Source organism: Oncorhynchus kisutch, linkage group LG29 (assembly GCF_002021735.2).
Source record: "Oncorhynchus kisutch isolate 150728-3 linkage group LG29, Okis_V2, whole genome shotgun sequence".
NCBI lineage: Eukaryota > Metazoa > Chordata > Actinopteri > Salmoniformes > Salmonidae > Oncorhynchus > Oncorhynchus kisutch.
The window spans coordinates 12999789-13023960 of NC_034202.2; the positions used below are offsets into that span (position 1 = coordinate 12999789).

Genomic DNA, 24172 nt, shown 5'->3' on the forward strand with positions numbered 1-24172 from the left:
CAGAACATTAATAAACAAGAACAACTCAAGGACAGAACTACATGTTTTTTTTTAAAGGCACACGTAGCCTACATATCAATGCATACACACAAACTATCTAGGTCAAATATGGAAGAAAGCGTTGTGTCGTGAGGTGTTGCTTTATCTGTTTTGAAACAAAGTTTGGTGTTTATTTGAGCAATATGAGATGGAACGGAGTTCCATGCAATATCGGCTCTATATAATACTGTACACTTTCTTGAATTTGTTCTGGAATTGGGGACTGTGAAAAAAAACCTGGTGGCATGTCTGGTGTGGTAAGTCTGTGTGTCAGAGCTGTGTGTAAACTGACTATGCAAACAATTTGGGATTTTCAACACATTAATGTTTCTTGTAAAAATAAGTGATGCAGCCAGTCTCTCCTCAACTCTTAGCCAAGAGAGACTGGAATGCATAGTATTTATATCAGCCCTCTGATTACAATGAAGAGCAAGACGTTCCGCTCTGTTCTGGGCCAGCTGCAGCTTAACTAGGTCTTTCCTTGCAGCTTTCAACCACACAGCTGGACAGTAATCAAGAGAAGACTAGAGACTGCAGGTCTTTCTTCGTGGAGTGTGGTGTCAAAAAAGCAGAGCATCTCTTCATTACGGACAGACCTCTCCCCATCTTTACTACCATTGGTATCTATATGTTTTGACCATGACAGTTTACAATCTAAGGAAACACCAAGTAACTCCTCAACTTATTCAACAGCCACACCATTCATTACCAGATTCAGCTGAGGTCTAGAACTTAGGGAAGGCTTTGTACCAAATACAATGCTCTTAGTTTTAGAGATGTTCAGGACCAGTTTATTACTGGCCACCCATTCCAAAACAACTATAACTCTTTGTTAAGGGTTTCAGTGACTTCATTAGCTGTGGTTGGTGATGTGTATATGGTTGAATCATCAGCATACATGGACACACATGCTTTGTTTAATGACAATGGCAGGTCATTGGTAAAAATAGAAAATAGAGTGCGTAGAGAGCTGCCCTGTGGTACACCACACTTTACATGTTTGACATTAGAGAAGCTTCCATTAAAGATAACCCTTTGAGTTCTCTTCTTTATTGCTCTGAATCCACAATATGGCAGAGATTGAAAAGCGACAACGCAAACATTTTTTCAACAACAGGTTATAGTCAATAATACCTGCACTGAAATCTGAAAGTACAGCTCCCACAATCTTATTATTATCAACCAACCATATTGTCAACCAACCACACTTTCAACCAACCATCAGTCATTTGTGTCAGTGCAGTATGTGTTGAGTGCCCTTCTCTATGAGCAAGCTTAAAGTCGGTTGTTAATTTATTTATAGAGAAATAGCATTGTATTTGGTCAAACACCATTTTTTCCAACAGTTTGCTAAGAGCTGGCTACAAGCTTATAGGTCTGCTGTTAGAACCAGTAAAGCCCGCTTTACCACTCCTGGGTAGCGGAATTACTTTGGCTTCCCTGCAGGCCTGAGGACAAAGACTTTCCTCTAGGCTCAGATTAAAGATATGACAGATAGGAGTGGCTATAGAGTCAGCTACCATGTTTGCAGTGACAGTGATAGTAACAGTGATCGTTATCATGACAGTCATGGCTATGTCTCTTACTTGTAGGTGCTGCAGAAGCGGTGCCCCTGACACAGGGTGATGTAGGGCTTGTGAACGGGCTGGACGAACGACTCTGTCATCGTGACTACACTGCTGTGACGGACATCTCTGCCACAAACCCTCCTCCTTAAATCGCACACACACGTAGGAACACATAGGTGAGACCACACACACTGGAGAGGTATTCTTTGGGACATATGACGACTGTCTCTCTTGTTAAATCAGTCTGTCACTGTATCAGTTTAACAGCTAGCTACACACCAAGTCATGAAATTCATCATAATCATAATTATTTGACATCAAATGAACCATTTACATCATGTTGGTAGTTAAATTACTGACAGGAATCTTCATGGTTTAAATGGGAAATTACACCACTTACACTATTACCTCTGAAGCATTCACCTATAGATTGTGCTGCATCAGGGGACAGTTTAATTAAGACTGGGTTTCAACCTTACTATATGGTCTCTTAACCAGTCTGGAAATTAAACAGTCCATCAAGCATTTTAACTCTCAATTGAGGACGTGACCTTGAGGTCTCTATTAGTCAGTGGAGGTTAGCTGACATGTAATTTATGCTGATTGGCCGATGTAATCGCCACTGAAGGTGTCAGAGTTGAGAGTCACCTCTAACCTTTCATCGCCCTTTGACCTCTCGTGAGGGCTCTATTTTGTTTTGGTCTCTATAAAAATCAACTGAGACCTCAAAAATAGAACCTGCATCTCCTCAGAGTTGACCTAAGTCTAATAATCTAAGAACTGTTATCTGGCCAACCAGTACACATTTACTCAGGGTGAGAATGTCAAGAGAAGCAAATAACCTTTTAAAATAAATAGCTCCCAATTAAGTAAGTGGCTAGTCTGTAACTGAAGCTAGCCACCCATGTAGCTGAGCTGTCCCAAGGACCAAGGCTGACCGACCAATGAGTGACAGCCAATAACAAGCACAAGGAGTGGAATGAGGGAGCGGTTACCCGTGATGACCGTGGAACTGTGGAGTGGCCGCGACATGGAGGAGGAAGAGAGAGGAAGAGAGGAGGATTGTTTGGTACATGTCTCCCCTTTTTTCCCACGTTCCCTCACTCTTTTCCTCACTCTCTCTCTCTCTCTCTCTCTCTGTCAGTCTGATGGGAGAAGAAGGGAGGATGAGGGGGAGGAGGAGGGGAGAATGGCTGTGTTAGGGCTTCCTCTCTCTCTGATGTTACGGCTCCTTGTGTTGATCAACAGGAGAATGATGCCAGCTACCTGTAGTGACACAGAGAGAGAGAGACAAACACAGAGGTTAGGTGTTAGAAAGAGAAGATTAACTGCTCACTTTTTTTCATGCATTTCCACTTCATGTTTCCACTCCACTTGTGATGCACAGAAGACTAGTTTGAACCCCAGTTGGTCATAGTAACATTTTGCACATTTGAAAGAAACCATGTTAGAAATACATTCAGAGACACGACCAGCTTACTTCTCCACTCTCATATCTCATGTGGAAGACTTCAGTGTTACCCCCACAGACATACGCAAACACACACTTACGGAAAAACCACATTATTTCACATGTGGGAAAATCACAATATTTCATGTGAAATGAGCACGATTTCACGTGATCACGTTTTGACATGTAGTTCCACGTTACCACGTTTCTTCACACGTCACGTTATCACATTAACTTCACATAAGATCGCGTGATCACATGAAAGCGTGTTTTTGGAACACTCCGCATGTGATCACATGTGAAATTCATGGCAATCCATCTCCTAAAAACACTCCTAATATCAGTTCCCACACCATTCCAAGCAAACATACTGTACCTCTATAGCAGCATATGGGCCACTTGAGATAGACTCACTGTGACCAATGAACGCTGTCATGCTGTTTAGCAGTCTCGTGTCAGCGAGAACACTAAAGCCACCCTCCTCCTCCTCCCCTCTCACTCCTCCAAATCTCAAGAGCTTTACCCCGAGCTACCCTGAGTTAGAAAGCATTAGAGACCATTAGATGAAATGCTGCAGTCAAACATCCGGATAGAGGACATTAAACAGTCTCAAAGTCCAGATTTCAATTCTCCTACACAGCTTAGTCATAAACAATTAGCTTTAAAGGGCAGGTAGGGTTGAGCACGTTGAGAAGTTACAGACTTACTGCTTGACTTTGCACCTCAAATAAAGTTCTGGGGTGACAGTGTAACGTGGACAGAACGGGGACAATTTAAAACTTTACGTTAAAACAGCTGATACACATACTGTTGTAATACTGTGCAAAGTTTAAATCTGCAGTGAAGGGTATGGCTCTGTTACTACATTATAACGTTGTAATGTGCACGCACACGCAGAGAAAGAAAGAGAGAGAGAAAGCGAGAGAGGTAAAGTCAGAGACTCAGAGGAACAGTAAGACTCTCTCCACTGTACTATAAAAAAATGTGGCAGTGATTAACATACCAGCACTGAAATTCATTCCACTTGACTTCAAATGACTCGTTCAACATTCACTACACTCACAACAGGTCATATTTTCACTGTATTCATAACATGTAGCTATGTATGTTCTCTTCTGTTTGTTACGTGACTCTCGTCTCCCTACCGCAGCTATTTGTATGAACGACAGAGCCCCTCATCTTGAAAAGCTTAACGTAATCAACCCAGTTATTGACGTATAACTTTGGTTAAAATAGATTTGAGTGTGCTTCCTTGGTGGTTTATTTTTAAACGTGGCGGTCGTAAAAGTGAAGGAGTTCAGACGATAGGTAGCAGTATGGGGTACAGTAACCAGATTTAGCACTTTGGTTACTATACCTCTTCCACTCAGAATACAGTTCACGACTAACTGTAAAGATACTATGAGCCATGTTTGTGCTTTATGCACTGCGTCTGAGCTAGATTGTTTGTTGGATGCTCAAGGCGGTAGGTTGTGTGTATGTGTGTGTGTGTGTGTGTGTGTGCGCGTGCGTCTTTGTCTGTGTCTGTGTATAAACATTGACCTTTCTCTCTGTTGGGTTAATGTTAACGTTCCCTGCTAACCCCCATTATGTAGACTGGCGCTGGAACCCTACGGTCGCAGAATGATGAGGACCGTTAATTAGAGGACCGTTTATCAGTCACGCCACACCACAGCCAGGGCCACAGGGCCACAGGGAGAGAGGTGGCATCATGGGTAGTGGCATCATGGGTGCCATGGGTGCCATGGGTGCATTAACCCCCCCATTACCCAGTACATTTTTATAGCTCTGTTATATTGTCTATTGACCCACACCCTCACCAAGACAACATGCACACACATACAAACATAAGCACGAACCAACGCACACACACACAAACACATACATCCTGTGTGAGGCAGTGCTGAACTCACACTGAGTCGTCTCTCAGAACATAAAGTGAAGATAGATCTCCCTCCAGCTCTGGCCCATACTCTCTTCCTTGCTCCCTTACTCCGTTAGATGTATGGAGAGCAAAAGCAGGAGTTTGGTTAACCTTCAGAAGAGAAGGGGGTACTCTGACTCTGAAAGTTGATTTAGCCTCTAAGAGAGTAGTACGATGGCACTACAGTTAACCTGGAGTTGATCCTATAGGCAGGGGCCTTGGGTTTTCTTCTAGCCTATAGCATTATACTAATATTACCCTGAACGGTTGCTCTTAGCCTTGGGCTTGGGCTAGCAGCTAGCCTGACAGGTAACAATGAGGTAGCCTGCGTCCCAAATATTCTCTATACAGTGCACCATGCACCACTTTTTACTACAAACCTATGAGCCATGGGCAAAAGTAGTGCACTATATAGGAAACAGGGAGCCATTTGGGATGTAGAGTAAGGCTGGAAGTGCCGCTAAGCCCTGGCTGACAGTGTGCATGTCTCTCTGATCCTCTACTGGCTCCACGCCCAGAGAGCCAACAGGCAAACATTACTCAGCCTGTGTTCATTCACAAATCGCCACAGCTATGGCAGAGTATCAAATCAAATCATATTGGTCACATACACATGATTAGCAGATGTTATTGCGGTTGTAGCGAAATGCTTGTGTTTGTAGCTCCAACAGTGCAGTAATGTCTAACAATTCACAACAAAACACACAATAAACACAACCCTAAAAGTAAAAGAATGGAATTAAGAAATACATAAATTAGGATGAGCAATGTCGGATACGGTGACTGTTGTCTCAGGGCTTAGCGGTACTTCCAGCCTTACATCCCAAATGGCTCCCTGTTTCCTATATAGTGCACTACTTTTGCTCAATGTCGGAGACATTGCTCATCCTAATATTTATGTATTCTTTAATTCCATTCTTTTACTTTTAGGGTTGTGTTTATTGTGTGTTTTGTTGTAAATTGTTAGATGCAGTATAATAGAATACAGTATATACATATGAGATGAGTAAAGCAAAAATATGTAAACATTATTAAAGTGACTAGTGTCCCATTATTAAAGTGGCCATTGATTTAAAGTTTACAGTTGAAGTCAGAAGTTTACATACACCTTAGCCAAATACATTTAAACTCAGTTTTTCACAATTCCTGATATTTAATCGTAGTAAAAATACTCTGTCTTAGATCACTTAGGATCACCACTTTATTTTAAGAATGTGAAATGTCAGAATAATAGTAGAGAGAATGATTTATTTCAGCTTTTATTTCTTTCATCACATTCCCAGTGGGTCAGACGTTTACATACACTCAATTAGTATTTGGTAGCATTGCCTTTAAATGGTTTAACTTGGGTCAAACGTTTCGGGTAGCCTTCCACAAGCTTCCCACAATAAGTTATGTGAATTTTGGCCCATTCCTCCTGACAGAGCTGGTGTAACAGAGTCAGGTTCCTAGGCCTCCTTGCTCGCACACGCTTTTTCAGTTCTGCCCACAAATTTTCTATAGGACTGAGGTCAGGGATTTGTGATGGCCACTCCAATACCTTGACTTTGTTGTCCTTAAGCCATTTTGCCACAACTTTGGAAGTATGCTTGGGGTCATTGTCCATTTGGAAGACCCATCTGCGACCAAGCTTTAACTTCCTGACTGATGTTTTGAGATGTTGCTTCAATATATCCACATCATTTTCCATCCTCATGATGCCATCTATTTTGTGAAGCGCACAGTCCCTCCTGCAGCAAAGCAACATGATGCTGCCACCCCCGTGCTTCACGGTTGGGATGGTGTTCTTCGGCTTGCAAGCCTCCCCCTTTTTCCTCCACACATAATGATGGTCATTATGGCCAAACGGTTCTAATTTTGTTTCATCAGACCAGAGGACATTTCTCCAAAAAGTAGAATCTTTGTCCCCATGTGCAGTTGCAAACTGTAATCTGGCTTTTTTATGGTGGTTTTGGAGCAGTGGCTTCTTCCTTGCTGAGCGGCCTTGTTGATATAGGACGATATAGGACTCTTTTTACTGTCGATATATGTCGATATAGGACTCGTTTTACTGTGGATATAGATACTTTTGTACGTGTTTCCACCAGCATCTTCACAAGGTCCTTTGCTCTTGTTCTGGGATTCAATTGCACTTTTCGCACCAAAGTACGTTCATCTCTAGGAGACAGAACGCCTCTCCTTCCTGAGCGGTATGATGGCTGCGTGGTCCCATGGTATTTATACTTGCGTACTATTGTTTGTACAGATGAACATGGTACCTTCAGGCATTTGGAAATTGCTCCCAAGGATGAACATGACTTGTGGAGGTCTACAATTATTTTCCTGAGGTCTTGGCTGATTTATTTTGATTTTCCCATGATGTCAAGCAAAGAGGCACTGAGTTTGAAGGTAGGCCTTGAAATACATCCACAGGTACACCTCCAATTGACTGAAATGATGTCAATTAGCCTATCAGAAGCTTCTAAAGCCATGACATCATTTACTATAATTTTCCTAGCTGTTTCTAGGCAGAGTCAACTTAGTGTATGTAATCTTCTGACCCACTGGAATTGTGATACAGTGAATTATAAGTGAAATAATCTGTCTGTAAACAATTGTTGGAAAAATTACTTGTGTCATGCACAAAGTAGTTATCTAAACCGACTTGCCAAAACTATAGTTTGTTAATAAGACATTTGTGGAGTGGTTGAAAAATTTGTTTTAATGACTCCAACCTAAGTGTAAGTAAACTTCCGACTTCAACTGTATGTATATAGGGCAGCTTACTTTACAGTGCAGGGTTACGTAACCGGGTGGAAGCCTCCTAGTGATGGCTATTTAACAGTCTGATGGCCTTGAGATAGAAGCTGTCAGTCTCTCGGCCCCAGCTTTGATGCACCTGTACTGACCTTGCCTTCTAGATGATAGTGGGGTGAACATGCAGTGGCTCGGGCGGTTGTTGTCCTTGATGATAATTTTGGCTTTCCTGTGACATCGGGTGCTGTAGATGTCCTGGAGGAGGTCGTTTTCCCCTGGTGATGCGTGGGCAGACCCCCCACCCTCTGGAGAGCCCTGCGGTTGCGGGCGGTGCCAGGCAGAGATACAGATCGACATGATGCTGTCAGTTGTGCTTCTGTAAAGGTTTGTGAGGGTTTTAGGTGCCAAGCCAAATTTCTTCAGCCTCCTGAAGTTGAAGAGGCGCTGTAGCGCCTTCTTCACCACACTGTCCTGTCCGTGTGGGTGAACTACTTCAGATCGTTAGTGACGTGTACGCTGAGGAACTTGAAACTTTCCACCTGCTCCACTGTGGTCCCATCGTTATGGATAGGGGCGATCAGCTCCTTTGTTTTGTCGACATTGAGTGAGAGGTTATTTTCCTGGCACCACACCCCTTCACCTCCTCCCTGTAGGCTGTCTTGTCATTGTTGGTAATCAGGCCTACTACTGTTGTGTCGTCTGCAAACTTGATGATTGAGTTGGAGGCGTGCGTGACCACGCAGTCATGGGTGAACAGGGAGTACAGGAGGGGGCTGAGCACGCAGCGTTGTGGGGCCCCTGTGTTGAGGATCAGCGAAGTGGATGTGTTGTTTCCTACCTTCACCACCTGGGGGCGGCACGTCAGGAAGTACAGAACACAGTTGCATAGGGCGGGGTTCAGACTCAGGGCCCCGAGTTTAATGATAGGCTTGGAGGGTACTATGGTGTTGAAGGCTGAGCTATAGTAAATGAACTGCATTCTTACATAGGTATTTCTCTTGTCCAAATGGGATAGGAAAGTGTGCAGTGCAATGGCGATTGCATCGTCTATGGATCTAGTGGGGCGGTAAGCAAATTGAAGTGGGTCTAGGTTGTCAGGTAAGGTAGAGGTGATATGTTCCTTAACTAGCCTCTCAGAGCACTTCATGATGACAGAAGTCAGTGATACGGGGTGATAGTCATTTAATTCAGTTACCTTTGCTTTCTTGGGTACAGGAACAATGGTGAACATCTTGAAGCAAGTGGGGACAGCAGACTGGGACAGGGAGAGATTGAATATGTCCGTAAACACTCCGGCCAGCTGGTCCGAAGCATGCTCTGAGGACGCGGCTAGGGATGCCGTGGGTTAACACGCTTAAATATCTTACTCACGTCGGCCACGGAGCAGGAGAGCCCACAGTCCTTGTCCGCGATGTGGCAGGTATTCACTTTGTAGTCCGTGATTGCCTGTAGACACTGCAACATACGTGTCTGAGCCGTTGAATTGCGACTCCACTCCGTCTCTATACTGACGGTTTGCCTGGTTGATTGCCTTACGGAGGGAATAACTACACTGTTTGTATTCTGCCATATTCCCAGTCACCTTGACATGTTTAAATGCGGTGGTTCACGCTTTCAGTTTTGCGCGAATGCTGACATTTATTCACAGTTTTTGGTTATGGTAGGTTTTAAAAGTCACAGTGGGTACAACATCTCCTATACACTTCCTGATAAACTCAGTCACCATATCCGTGTATTTGTTGATGTTATGCTCAGAGGCTACCCAGATCATATCCCAGTCCGCATGATCAAAACCATCTTCAAGCATGGACTCCAATTGGTCAGACCAGCGTTGAATAGTCCTTAGCACGAGTACTTCCTGTTTGAGTTTCTGCCTATAGGAAGGGAGGAGCAAAATGGAGTCGTGATCAGATTTGCCAAAGAGAGGGCTGGGGAGGGCCTTGTACGCATTTCGAAAAGCTGAGTAGCAGTGGTCTGTTTTCTCAGAGCGAGGGCTACAGCCAATGTGTTGGTAGAACATCGATAGCGTTTTCCTCAAATTTGCTTTGTTAAAATCCCCAGCTACAATATATGTGTTTTCCAGTTTGCATAAAGTCCAGTGATGTTCTTTGAGGGCAAGTCGTGGTATCGGCTTGAGGGGGAATATACACGGCTGTGACTATAACCGAAGATAATTATCTTGGGAGGTAATACGGTTGGAATTTGATTGTGAGGTATTCTAGTACGGGAGAACAAAAGGACTTGAGTTTCTGTTTGTTATCACAATCACACCATGAGTAGTTAACCATGAAACATACACCCCCGCCTTTCTTCTTCCCTGAGAGTTAATTATTCCTGTCCAGCTAGCTGCATGGTCAAAGACAGCCATGTATCCGTGAAACAGAGTATGTTACAATCCCTGTATAGCCAATAACTCCAGTCTGCTCTGCAGGGGGGCACTTTAGGAGACAGGGGCTTGCTTGTGTGTGTGTGTGTGTGTGTGTGTGTGTGTGTGTGTGTGTGTGTGTGTGTGTGTGTGTGTGTGTGTGTGTGTGTCTTATCTTTAGAGTAGATCAATGAAATTCTGAAGTATCAAAGAAGACCTTAGGGTGTGCAGCTATCACAGCTTTGCCTTGTTGCTGGCAGGCCGTAACGTTGATGATTAGATTGTAGGTCATGTAAGGCTTTGAGACTGGTTACTGCTTCCAATAGTCTGAGTCACACTCCCTAAAGGGAATACAGTACAGGACATATACAGTAACAACCTCTTTGGGCGACATACAGTACCAGTCAAAAGTTTGGACACACCGACTCATTCAATGGTTTTTCATTATTTTTACTATTTTCTACATTGAAGAATAATAGTGAAGACATCAAAACTATAACATAACACATATGGAATAATGTAGTAACCAAAAAAGAGTTAACCAAATCAAAATATATTTGAGATTCTTAAAAATAGCCACCCTTTGCCTTGATGACAGCTTTGCACACTCTTGGCATTCTCTCAAGCAGCTTCATGAGGTAGTCATGCATTTCAATTAACAGGTGTGCCTTGTTAAAAGGTAATTTGTGAAATTTCTTTCCTTCTTAATGCGTTTGAGCCAATCAGTTGTCTTGTGACAAGGTAGGGTTGGTATAAGAAGATAGTTAAGTTGTGGAAGAGAGAATGCCAAGAGTGTACAAAGCTGTCATCAAGGCAAAGGGTGGCTATTTTTAAGAATCTCAAATATCAAATATATTTTTTGATATTCTTTGGTTACTACATGATTCCATATGGGTTATTTCATAGTTTTGATGTTTTCACTATTATTCTACAATGTAGAACATTTAAAAAAATAAAGACAAATGAGTAGGTGTGAGTAGGTGTGTCCAAAGTTGACTGGTACTGTATATCTGCGTATATCTTTGCTGACTTTAAATTGGTAGAATGGATTTCACACTGGTTGAAGAAATAGTTGTTTGCTTGGAAGCCCAAAGAGTGATTTTGGGGATTAATTAATTGAATCCACAACTCTGGCACTTCCATACAATATTTTTTACAAACATAATCCCCTCTAGAAATACACTGAGCCAAGCAGCTAATGCCTGGGTTCACTCTACCTGTACAACAGACTCAACATGACACTCCACTCCACAGGTGATAAAGAACTAAATGGGAAAGTCATCCAGGCAATGAATACCCATTAAAAAACATTTTCCCTTCCCCCATATATAGCCCAATATCTCAGTGCCCCCTTCCACCTCTCTCGTCCTGGTTGTGTCCCAGCCCCAGGTGACCCCACCCAGCTAGAGAGGGTGCAATGAGGTCTATGCTGACAGACAGACAGATGATGATAGTGTTTGAGAGTGGAGTGCAGAGGAGACCTGAAGGCTGTGTCTGTCTGTCTATCTGTCTAAGTGTGTGTCTGAAAAGGGGCGAGGCTCTATGGAGCCCTGTGTAGAGGGGAGGATATCTCTCTAATGGCTACAGACCAGACAGTAGGATCAGCTTACACAATGTGCCTGTCAAGGGGTTACCAAGGTCGGGCCAAAGGAGGGGCTATGGAGGTGGGGTGGGTGGGAAGACAGACTATCACCACTGTGTCTGAGGGTCTCTCCTCAGAAGGGAGAGAGGGGATGGTAATGGAACAGTGGGGAGGACAAGGGCAGCACAAACATTTACTGCCGTTTCCAGGTACAGTGAAAATAAGTGAGTGAGTTGTAGGGTGAAGAGCACACACCTCTACCTTCCTGAATGGATTATTTAAGAGGTTGATGTCACTAACCCTGGGGATGTGTGTGTGAGTGCATGAGGTGGGGATTTGAAACTGGCGGAATCCTACAGCAATTCAAAGCCCTTGACTCTGACTGATAACGTCTGTGTATCTCCCTGAATGGAGCCCTAAAATACACATGTAGGTTGAATCTCAGTTCACACAAAGCACCATCTAACCAAAACTCTCCCTAGCCGAGAACACACTACTCTGAGTTAAATCAGACATGGCCAAGCCAAACAAAACTGAACAGCTACACCTGGACTGATGAATGGGATAATCAAGTGCCCTGAGCTCAGTTAAATATTGATCTAGCTGATAAATAAAAATAGTGTTATTGCTGCAAATGAGACTGGTAGTCAAATTCAAGACCAGCTATGCCAACACAGTAAATGGATAGAGCATGCGCCCTCATTGCCCTGGTCTAGTCAACGCATCATGGTAATAAAGCAGTTGGCACAAGTGACACATTTCGTACAGTGGCCAAAAGACGGCAGTGTTTTACAATACTTTAATCATTAGATCACACACCGCAAACTTGCCTCAGCCAGAGATGCTCTTTCTTTCTTTCTCACTCTTGCATACATGCACGCACGCACTTACGTGGGCACAGACGCACACACAGCGCGAGAGAGAGAATGACATCCTATCCTCCTCTCAATACAACAATAAGCTAAAGTTATCGATATTGATTAATAGTCACAGTGCAACTCAATTATTGCCCCGAAAAATCTGTAGCATGCTGGCTATGTCCATTTCAAAACGAAACGGAGGTGAGTGCATGCATACTGGTTTTGAATGTGCGCAATGGAATGAAAAGAAATAAAAACGTGCAACTCACAAGCAAGTTCTCTGAATACTTATTCCACTGGGCTTTTTTTGTAAAATGTTGTCAAATCCAATCACAAAACCCACAACTGTTCCATGTGCAGCCAAGTAGCCACACACTGTTCTCTTTACCAAAATGTGATATTCCCAGCAAAACAGAAAACCCTTTCTGTATAAAACGAAATCCTCAACAGAAAGTTATATTCCACTCGCTTGAGTAGTAAGCATCCCATATGAGTCGTCCTGTGTTTATAGCCTAGTAGTAATATCTCACTCAGTCAGCTCACATGCAGGTTAGGTCTCTATGAGTAGCCTAACGTCAAAGCGCGCATTTGGGGGTAGGTAGCCTATCCAAAACAGCACCTCCTCTAGCTCGAGTCAGCAGGGTGTCAGGGGGGGGGGGGGATACGTCAGCATACGGAAATCTCAATATCAAATCATTTCTGGGTAACAATTAGGTACCGTAGTGTGATTTCGGTTTTAAAAAATCATAATAAAAAATGCTGCTTAGCAAAGGGCAATTTCTCAAGCAAGGATTGTGGTAGGACTGTCTGGGAGTGGTCTGAGTGGGGAGGATCTGAAAATCGGGTGTTATTGGCAGAGAGGATTGGAACTCCCTTTTTTATTGGTCTATTAACTAATTAACCGCAAAGTTAGGTCACCACGGAAGGCCAAAACTCAATCCCACCAAAACAGGCTGAAATGTCAAACAGCTCTTACACCAAACGGGCATTATCATCATTTTCACCCATTTCACAGTATTATTAGTAGTAGTAGTATCCAACCTCATAGCGTGGAAATATATTTACAACTGATGAAAATCACGTTTCTGACTACAACAGGCATTTAACAAAAGCATGTATGTATTTTTGCAATCAGCTGATAATCAATAACATGACAAATATCATTTTTATGCATGCAAAGAAAGTAGCCTAGTCTAATATGGTTCATGTGAATGGATAGTTTAGAATTCTATCATAGTTGGCTGTGGCTTGATGGATTCCATTGCTATGGGAGTCAGGGCCGGTTCCAGTCATAAGCGGTTTTAGGCATAAAACTCAGTTGGGGGCTCAATTTACTGGTGAGAGTAAGAATAGTAGAATACACCAGGTGCAATTTGGAAATTTGGTTGTGCACCAGCAGTTTTTCACTTGTTATGTCAGTCACTGACCGTCACTCAATTAGCCATGCCAGTTAAACATTTCTAGATTGGTAGTTCAAGTGAAATTTCCCACTGGGAACTAGGAGCTTCCTATAATTTATAGCATGTGAATGCAGCACTATTCTAGCTAGCCAGCTATCTAAACTTGTAGTAATAATGGCTGAATACCAAGGGCCCTGACTTCCAGGGGGCCCACATTGATTGTATTTGTCATTCTCACTCATCAACATCATATCAACATGACATAAGTCATTACAAAATGTGTAGAATGGCAGGAAATTAGCTTAGAAACTGCATCACGTTATCTCCACCCGATGGGAAAATGTGTAGAATTGCAAGAAATTAGCTGTTAAACTGCTAAAATGTTCTCTCTGCCCCATGGCAAAATGAGTAGAATTGCATGAAAGTTGAAGTGAAAGAGAGCACAGGACATTGTAAAATTGCAAAGTTTTCTCTTCGCCCCATGGCAAGATTTGTCGAATTGCAGAAAACTTGAGATAAAGCTGCAATATGTTACTTTTTGGCGACCCTACCAAATTCACATAGAAATGTGAGTTATAGATCTGTCATTCTCATTGAAAGCAAGTCTAAGAAGCAGTAAATATGTTCTATGTGCACTATTTATACATTTCCATTTCTTAAGTTTCGTTTTTGCATCTTTTACTTTCGTTTTTTTACACCAGCTTCAAACAGCTGAAAATACAATATTTTTGGTTGTTGAAAATATATTTCACAGCAGTTTAGATGGTACAATGATTCTCTACACTATACATTGCTTGTTTTGTCACATAAACGGAAAATAGGCAAACTATTAGAATTTTAGCAACCAGGAAATGTCAGAGCAATTTCTGCATATTGCTCCTTTAAAACTGTAACATTTTCTTTCCACCCCATGGCAAAATGTGTAGAATTGCAGAAATTGCTTTCCTCCACCATCATGAGGGGGGCCACTGAAATGTTTTGCAGTGAGGTGTGGGGGCACCCCAACCAACTCTCGCTTAGGGCCCCCAAAGGGCTAGAGCCGTCCCTGATGGGAGATATGTGGCATCTTTGAACCAGGGTAAGGTTAGGTTAGGTTATGTATATCTAATATCAGGCTACATCCAAATAGGCCTGCATGTCATTTTACTGCTGGCAGTAAGGATGGCTCAATTAAACCCTTCAAATCACACTCAAACAAGTTAAAATATGTATATATTTTTTCTTCAAAAGTGAATGAAATTATCATAAAATCTGCTTTTTTTTAGATCAACGAAAAAAATGAACTCTCCTTACCCCCTCAGTATGAGGTCATGTGGTTGTGCGTCTCTGCGCGCGCGATGAATGGAGGCTGCCATAGGAACCAACCCCGACCACTTGGCAGGCAGTTTAGAATAATCTTCCATCGTTACACAATTTATTTTAAACTCGTACCCACGGTTTTTTATTAGAACAAAACTTCGGCTAATTTCTAGATGCTCCCCGTGAACCGACTGACGAAAAATGGAATGCCTTTGGGCGTTTTTCAGTTGCTTTTTATGCAGAGCTTCCTGTGGAACGCAGGAATTGGATGGACAATCCCAAACCGGAATTCCTGTGAGTGTTTCGCGCTGATAAAACCCTTCTACTGCACAAACACTCTCCATCCTGCTCAAACCGCTATGTGAATCACCATTTCAAGCATTTTTTGCCTACGGACAGTTTGAAGGGACAAGAAAAGCGTCCAATGAAGTGATTTGAATTTACAGCTTCAACTTTTGTTTAATAATTAATAAATCATTGAAAATATATTACATCGTTTCAATTACTGAATTTCAGTTTACTTCCTGAATTGACTCCCTTCAATTCGAATTGACCCCAACCCTGGACTGTAGCCATCAGATTTTAACCCACAGAATGTTTTATTACATTACAACAGAGGCAGAATGACAACCAATGAATAGTCCCAATGCAACCATAATCCATCACAATGAGTTTATCGTTGAAATGTACATTTTAGGCCCTCTTATGAGACCTTTTGCTCCAAGTCGAGTCAAAGCAAAAGCATTGAGGGTGTCATTTAGGATTTTTTTTATTGTGCTTTTGTTTGGAGTTGGATCGGTCTTCATAAGTTATGATTGTAGTCGTTCTCAACACCTCCAAATATACTGTACAGTCACTCCCAAAGCCTCCGGAACATATAGTCACATCAGCACAGCGATACATAAAATAGAGGACAGTATAACACAGAAATATGGAAACAACGACACATGAAGAATAAACATTGAATTATAGTGAGTGAAAACAATTGTGTTCATCCCGGGTAAGAGCTGAGTGCTGTATTCACTGACATTCTTATTAGGTGTGTCAGGAGCACATGAGGACTCTCCATTGCTGCTTTCTATTTTGTATTGGCTTAAACGTGTCATAACGTAGTCTATGAATCATATTTTAGATTTCGTGGTGAATTTGCTGATTTTCATCATGTTTGACTTTGACTCCAACTGGGTGGATGAGGACGTGTGAGAGAGTTATGGGATCTGAGAGGTGTTTTTCAGATAAATGTGTGCCTGAGAGGGAGAGGAAACACGGTATTTAATGTTCATTTGATGTGGTCCAGAACTTTTTGGAGGTAAATGGGAAGTGTGTGACAGTAGCATGTTAAAGATAGAGCACTCTCATCTATTTCCTTTGAAGCTGAGGTTATGATTAGTCAGTTTGACATCCAGTCTTCATTTGTCATGCTAAGTGTACAAAATGACAGACGCACGCACACACGCTGCACATAAATACTCTAAACAATTACTCATAATGTGTACTCACAACATGTGGCTAAAGCTATTGAGTGGCTGCAATGAACCAGAAAAGAAAGAGAGTGTGTGTTTCATCTGTCACCGTGTCATACACACTGACTGGGTATAAAATCAGTAGAGACCATAGGCTACTCACTGGCTGCAAAGACTGTAAAAACCCATGAATTTGAATTACTCTATGCTGAATAGATTATTTTTACCTTTTTTTAATCTTTTTTTTTTACATCAAAGGTACATTTAAAAGTTGTTCAGAGGTTAACATTTGGTTCACATTTTCTCTGGTAATAATTTTACATTGGTTAACAGATATGTTACAAAACCACCAGAGTAATAGAATAACATATTAGTTAAATGAAAGACCAAACTTGCTAGAGTTAGCCATGTTTTTATTCCTGAGGTAAGTTTAAAGGCCCAGTGATTTGGGGGATGTGACCCTTTACTGAGATAACAGAGAAGCCTACGTGCTGTAGCACCATGGCTGGGGGTCGCAGGTGACCACACACACCAACACACACTCAGGACATTCTGTCAAGGGTGAGCAGCAGGAAAGGTTAAAGGATGCAAAAAGTACAAGTGTGTGAGTGTGTGTCTGTTTCTCTCAGACAGGAATTATTTTCTTTCTTTGAAATCAAGGCTTGGTCCGACGCAAGCAAAGTTTTGTAGTCTGTGGCATATTGCAGATTTGGCCCAGGAAAAGATGCCGATTGCTGAGACCCCAAAAAAACTGAAGCAAAGCAGCACTTCCTGCCAGAGAGGAAGCAGGAAATGGCTGTGGAAGTGAGATTCTGGAGTCGTGTCCCTTTGAAACAATTAAAATCTCACTTGTTCAGGAAGCGGACCTGCGTCAAAATGGAACCTGACAGATTTGGCTTAAGGGCAGAAGCACTGACCCTGGACAGGGTATGAGAGAAGGGTCGCTGTGCCCATGCTATGGTCTGAAGAATGTCATGAAACGTGAACTAACTTTCGTGAGGAGTACAGGAGAGAGGATAGGGTGAGAGATAGTTATAGAAAAAGTGTCATAAGAGAGAGGGAAAGCAAGGAGATAGGTGGTAGAGATGGAAAGAATGGGAATGCTGAGAGGGAGAGAGGTTGGGGGGTGGAGGTAGGGTAGAGTAGAGGAGGGCATACCATACAGTAAATATTATTGTGGCTGACAAACAAATAGGTCTGGAGCGTTCCCACCGCGTACCGCCTCGTGTTTATAGGAGTGTGTTTATGTAGAAAGCATTGGTTGTGCCAATGTGTGTGTGCGTGGTACGGGCGGGCAGTCATGTGTGTGTGTCGCCATGTGTGTGTGTCTCTCTGGCTACTCATATAGTGAACGCCTCCCTCCATGTCACTAAGTATTGATGACATCACAAGTGTGTTTACAGATTTTGTGCCTGCAGGCTGTCTTTGTGCCTGCAGGCTCTTAGATGCACCACTGATATCTGCTTATCTTTAAAACCATGAATCTTTAAACGGAGCATTGATTAAAAATAAAATCTCAATCTCTCTTCCATCACTCTCTCTCTCTCTTTCTTTCTCCCTCACTCTCAATTTCTTCCTTATCTTTATACTAAACAAAAATATAAACAAGCTGAAATAAAAGATCCCAGAAATGTTCCATATGCACAAAAAGCTTATTTCTCTCCAATGTTGTGTAGTAGTTTGTTTGCATCTCTGTTAGTGAACATTTCACCTTTGCCACAATAATCCATCCACCTGACAGGTGTGGCATATCAACAAGCTGATTAAACAGCATGATCATTGTATAGGTGCACCTTGTGCTGGGGACAAAGGCCACTCTAAAATGTGCAGTTTTGTCATACAACACAATGCCACAGATGTCTCAAGTTTTGAGGGAGTGTGCAATTGGCATGCTGACTGCAGGAATGTCCACCAGAGCTGTTGGCAGAGAATTGAATGTTAATTTCTCTTCCATTAACCGCAGCCAACGTCATTTTAGAGAATTTGGCAATACGTCCAACCGACCTCACAACCGCAGACCATGTGTAACCACGCCAGTCGAGGATCTCCACATCCGGCTTCTTCACCTGTGGGATCGTCTGAGACCAGCCACCCGGACAGCTGATGAAACTGAGTATTTCTGTCTGTAATAAAGCCCTTTTGTGGGGAAAAACTCATTCTGATTAGCTAGGCCTGGCTCCCCAGTGTATGGGCCTGGCTCACAAGTGGGTGTGCCCATGCCCCCCCAAGCCCACCTATGGCAGCGCCCCTGCCCAGTCGTGAAATCTGTAAATTAGGGCCTAATGAAGATATTTCAACTTGATTTCCTTATATGAACTATACCTCAGTAAAGTCTTTGAAATTGTGGCATGTTGCATTTATATTTTTGTTCAGTATAGTTGTGGATCTGTGCTGTGTTTAGAGTCTCTGGCCAATACTAAGACGGTTGGCCTGTCCACACCAGTAATGGAGGAATGTGAGGATACAAACAAAGTCAGCAGAATGTGTCTCTGTATGTACAGTGCATTCAGAAAGTATTCAGACCCCTTGACTTTTTCCACATTTTGCTATGTTACAGCCTTATTCTAAAATTGATTAAATAGTTCCCCCCTCATTAATCTACACACAATAGCCCATAATGACAGAGCAAAACCATGTTTTTAGGTTTTGTTGGCAAATTTCTTTAAAAAAAACGGAAATATTATATTTACATAAGTATTCAGACTCTTTGCTCGGTACTTTGTTGAAGCACCTTTGTCAGCGATTACGGCCTGGAGTCTTCTTGGGTATGATGCTACAAGCTTGGCACACCTGCATGTGGAGAGTTTCTCTTATTCTTCTCTGCAAATCCTCTCAAGCTCTGTCAGTTTGAATGGTGAGCATTGCTGCACAGCTATATACAGGTCTCTCCATACATGTTCGATCGGGTTCAAGTCCGGACTCTGGCTGGGCCACTCAAGGACATTCAGAAACTTGTCCTGAAGCCACTCCTGCGTTGTCTTGGCTGTGTGCTTAGGGTCGTTTTCCTGTTGGAAGGTGAACCTTCACCCCAGTCTGAGGTCCTGAGTGCTCTGGAGCAGGTTTTCATCAAGGATCTCTCTGTACTTTGCTCATTTAATCTTTCCCTTTATCCTGACTAGTCTCCCAGTCCCTGCTTCTGAAAAATATGCCCACAGCATGATGCTGCCACCACCATGCTTCACCACCGTAGGGATGGGGCCAGGTTTCCTCCAGATGTGGCGCTTGGTATTCAGGCCAAAGAGTTAAATGTTGGTTTCAACAGACCAGAGAATCTTGTTCTTCATGGTTTGAGAGTCCTTTAGGTGCCTTTTGGCAAATTGCAAGTGGGAAGTCATGTGTCTTGTAATTATAGCATTTACATACACTACCGTTCAAAAGTTTGGTGTCACTTAGAAATGTCCTTGTTTTTTAAAAGAAAATAACCATCAAATTGATCATAAATACAGTGTAGACATTGTTAATGTTGTAAATGACTATTGTAGCTGGAAACGTCAGATTTTTTAAATGGAATATCTACATAGGAGTACAGAGGCCATTTTTCAGCAACCATCACTCCTGTGTTCCAATGGCACGTTGTGTTAGCTAATCCAAGTTTATTATTTTAAAAGGCTAATTGGCTAATTAGCCACAGAACAATACAAACTGGCTCTAACCAGAATAGAAAGAGGAGTGGGAGGCCCCGGTGCACAGCTTAGCAAGAGGACAAGTACATTAGAGTGTCTAGTTTGAGAAACAGACGCCTCACAAGTCCTCAACTGGCAGCTTCATTCAATATTCCCCGCAAAACAGTCTCAATGTCAACAATGCAGAGGCGACTCCGGGATGCTGGCCTCCTAGGCAGAGTTGCAAAGAAAAAGCCATATCTCAGACTGGCCAATAAAAATAAAAGATTAAGATGGGCAAAAGAACACAGACACTGGACAGAGGAAGATTTGAAAAAAGTGTTATGGACAGACAAATCTAAGTTTGAGGTATTCGGATCACAAAGAAGAACATTAGTGAGATGCAGAAAAAATGAAAAGATGCTGGAGGAGTGCTTGACGCCATCTGTCAAGGATGGTGGAGGCAATGTGAAGGTCTGGGGGTGCTTTGGTGGTTGTAAAGTGGGAGATTTGTACAGGGTAAAAGGGATCTTGAAGAAGGAAGGCTATCACTCGATTTTGCAACGCCATGCCATACCCTGTGGACGGTGCTTAATTGGAGCCAATTTCCTCCTACAACAGGACAATGACCCAAAGCACAACTCCAAACTATGCAAGAACGATTTAGGGAAGAAGCAGTCAGCTGGTATTCCGTCTATAATGGAGTGGCCAGCACAGTCACTGGATCTCAACCCTTTTGAGCTGTTGTGGGAGCAGTTTGACCGTATGGTACGTAATAAGTGCCCATCAAGCCAATCCAACTTCAGGAAGCATCGGGTGAAATCTCTTCAGATTACCTCAACAAATTGACAACTAGAATGCCAAAGGTCTGCAAGGCTGTAATTGCTGCAAATGGAGGATTCTTTCACGAAAGCAAAGTTTGAAGGACACAATTATTAATTCAATTAAAATGCATTATTTATAACCTTGTTAACGTCTTGACTATGTTAAGTGACCCCAAATTTTTTTACGATAGTGTATATAGGGCAATGGGGTTTCAGAATGTATGTACATTATACTACATGGCCAAAAGTATGTGAACACCCCTTTAAATTAGTAGATTTGGCTATTTCAGCCATAAAATCGAGCACACAGTCATGCAATCTCCACAGACAAACATTGGCAGTAGAATGGCCTTATTGAAGAGCTCAGTGATTTTCAACGTGGCACCGTCATAGGATGCCAAATCTCTGGAAGCAACGCCAGCACAATAACTATTCGTCTGGCGCTTCATGAAATGGGTTTCCATGGCCGAGGAGCCATACACAAGCCTAAGATCACCATGCACAATGACAAGCGTCGGCTGGAGTGGTGTAAAGCTTGCCGCCATTGGACTCTGGAGCATTGGAAACACGTTCTCTGGAGTGATGAATCACGCTAAATCATCTGGCAGTTCGACAGACAAATCTGTGTTCGGCAGGTGCCAGGAGAACGCTACCTGCCCCAATGCATAGTGCCAACTGTAAAGTTTGGTGGTGGAGGATTAATGGTCTGGGGCTGTTTTTCAAGGTTCGGGCTAGGCCACTTAGTTCCAGTGAAGGGAAATCTTAACGCTACAGCGTACAATGACATTGTAGATGATTCTGTGCTTCCAACTTTGTGGCAACAGTTTGGGGAAGGCCCTTTCCTGTTTCAACATGACAATGCCCCCGTGCACAAAGCGAGGTTCATACAGAAATGGTTTGTCGAGATCGGTGTGGAAGAACTTGACTGGCCTACGCAGAGCCCTGACCTCAACCCCATTGAACACTTTTGGGATTAATTGGAATGCTGACTGCGAGCCAGGCCTAATCACCCAACATCAGTGCCCGACATCACTAATGCTCTTGTGGCTGAATGGAAGCAAGTCACCGCAGCAATGTTCCAACATCTAGTGGAAAGCCTTCCCAAAAGAGTGGAGGCTGTTATAGCAGCAAAGAGGGGACCAAGTCCATATTAATGCCCATGATTTTTGAATGAGATTTTCAATGAGCAGGTGTCCACATACTTTTTGCCATGTAGTGTATGTCTGTCTGTCTGTCTACATGCTGGACACTAGAATGATGAGGCTAGACTGGATGCGGTGGAGATTTGTACTGTAAGGCTCATGTGTGGAGGAGACAGATATGTGCAAAGTTGCAAACGCACACCTATTACCCCTATTCAATCATGCATACACACATTGTTATAAAACCACACATCCTGCACACTAATTCTTGCATACACACGTCATGACAATGTGTGTTGCTTAGATAAGACAGAAGAGAGGATGAGTAAGAAGAAAGGAAGATAGGAGGAAGAGTCTCTGGGAACCTCATATAGCCCCACCTTCACACACACACACACGAACACACTTAAACCCCCTCTCCCTGTGCTAGATACATCTCTCCACCACTACCACAATGATGACATGTTTTCCATTCAGTCAAGCCAAACAGGAAGTCCTGCATCCAAGGCCTTAAACCCCTCTAAAAAAATGCTGGGTTAAAAACAACCCAATTTGGGTAAATATTGGAAAGAGCAAACATTGGGTTGTTTTGACCTAGCCAGTTGGGTCAGAAACAACCCATTGTTTTCTTTAAGATTGGTTGTTGATGCTGGGTTATTGAGCTATTATCCACTGGGTCAGATCAGAAGACTGGAGGTGTGGCATACTACTTTTTAAATTATTTTTTAAAATTTAACCAGGTAGGCCAGTTGAGAACAAGTTCTCATTTTCAAATGCGACCTGGCCAAGAAAAAGCGAAGCAGTTCGACACATACAACAACACAGAGTTACACATGGAATAAACAAACATACAATCAACAATACAGTAGAAAAATCTATGTACAGCATGTGCAAATGAGGTAGGATAAGAGAGGTAAGGCAATAAATAGGCCATTGTGGCGAAGTAATTACAATATAGCAATTAAACACTGGAATGGTAGAATGTGCAGAAGATGAATGTGCAAGTAGAGATACTGGGGTGCAAAAAGCAAGATAAATAAATAAATACAGTTTGGGGATGAGGTAGATTGGATGGGCTATTTACAGATGAGCTATGTACAGGTGCAGTGATATGTGAGCTGCTCTGACAGCTGGTGCTTAAAGCTAGTGGGGTACTAGTGGTGTGAGAGTAAATGTCATCCCAGTTAATCTGTTCTGTCATATTGTAAATGCATGTTAATGTTGAACCCTCACACTTTTTGTAGCTTTAATAAGTCAACAATATGAGTTCCTTAAGTGCCTGTTGAAATAGTTACAGCTTTGTTACAATATTTAAATAAGAATGTTTCTAAATGTACAGTTGAAGTCGGAAGTTTACATACAATTACAGTTGAAGTCGGAAGTTTACATACACTTAGGTTGGAGTCATTAAAACTCATTTGTCAACCACTCCACAAATTTCTTGTTAACAAGCTATAGTTTTTTCAAGTCGGTTCGGACATCTACTTTGTGCGTGACTCAAGTCATTTTTCCAACAATTGTTTACAATTCTCTGTATCACAATTCCAGTGGGTCAGAAGTTTACATACACTAAGTTGACAGTGCCTTTAAACAGCTTGAAAAAAATTACAGAAAATTATGTCATGTCTTTAGAAGCTTCTGATAGGCTAATTGATATCATATGAGTCAGTTGGAGGTGTACCTGTGGATATATTTCAAGGCCTACCTTCAGACTCAGTGCCTCTTTGCTTGACATCATGGGAAAATCAAAAGAAATCAGCCAAAAATTGTAGACTTCCACAAGTTTGGTTCATCCTTGGGAGCAATTTCGAAGGTACCACGTTCATCTGTACAAAGAATAGTACGCAAGTATTAACACCATGGGACCACGCAGCTATCATACCGCTCAGGAAGGAGACACGTTCTGTCAATCCCATAG

General features: G+C 42.5%; 1 protein-coding gene across 2 annotated transcripts in view; it reads right to left on the reverse strand.

The window, feature by feature from the left end:
• Positions 1–15499, reverse strand: part of LOC109873839 (epidermal growth factor-like protein 7) — a 29860-nt gene extending 14361 nt beyond the window's left edge. Inside the window, exons 1-3 of one of the 2 annotated variants that reach the window (XM_020465567.2) lie at positions 15218–15499; positions 2603–2873; positions 1626–1751 (exon numbers count right to left, since the gene is read on the reverse strand). In XM_020465567.2, the coding sequence (XP_020321156.1) occupies positions 1626–1751; positions 2603–2682 (206 nt within the window). In that variant the 5' untranslated portion in view covers positions 2683–2873; positions 15218–15499. Of the gene's footprint in view, positions 1–1625; positions 1752–2602; positions 2874–12793; positions 13106–15217 lie in introns of those variants that run through there. The other variant, XM_031808760.1, reaches the window with a different exon arrangement.
• Positions 15500–24172: the final 8673 nt, after the last annotated feature.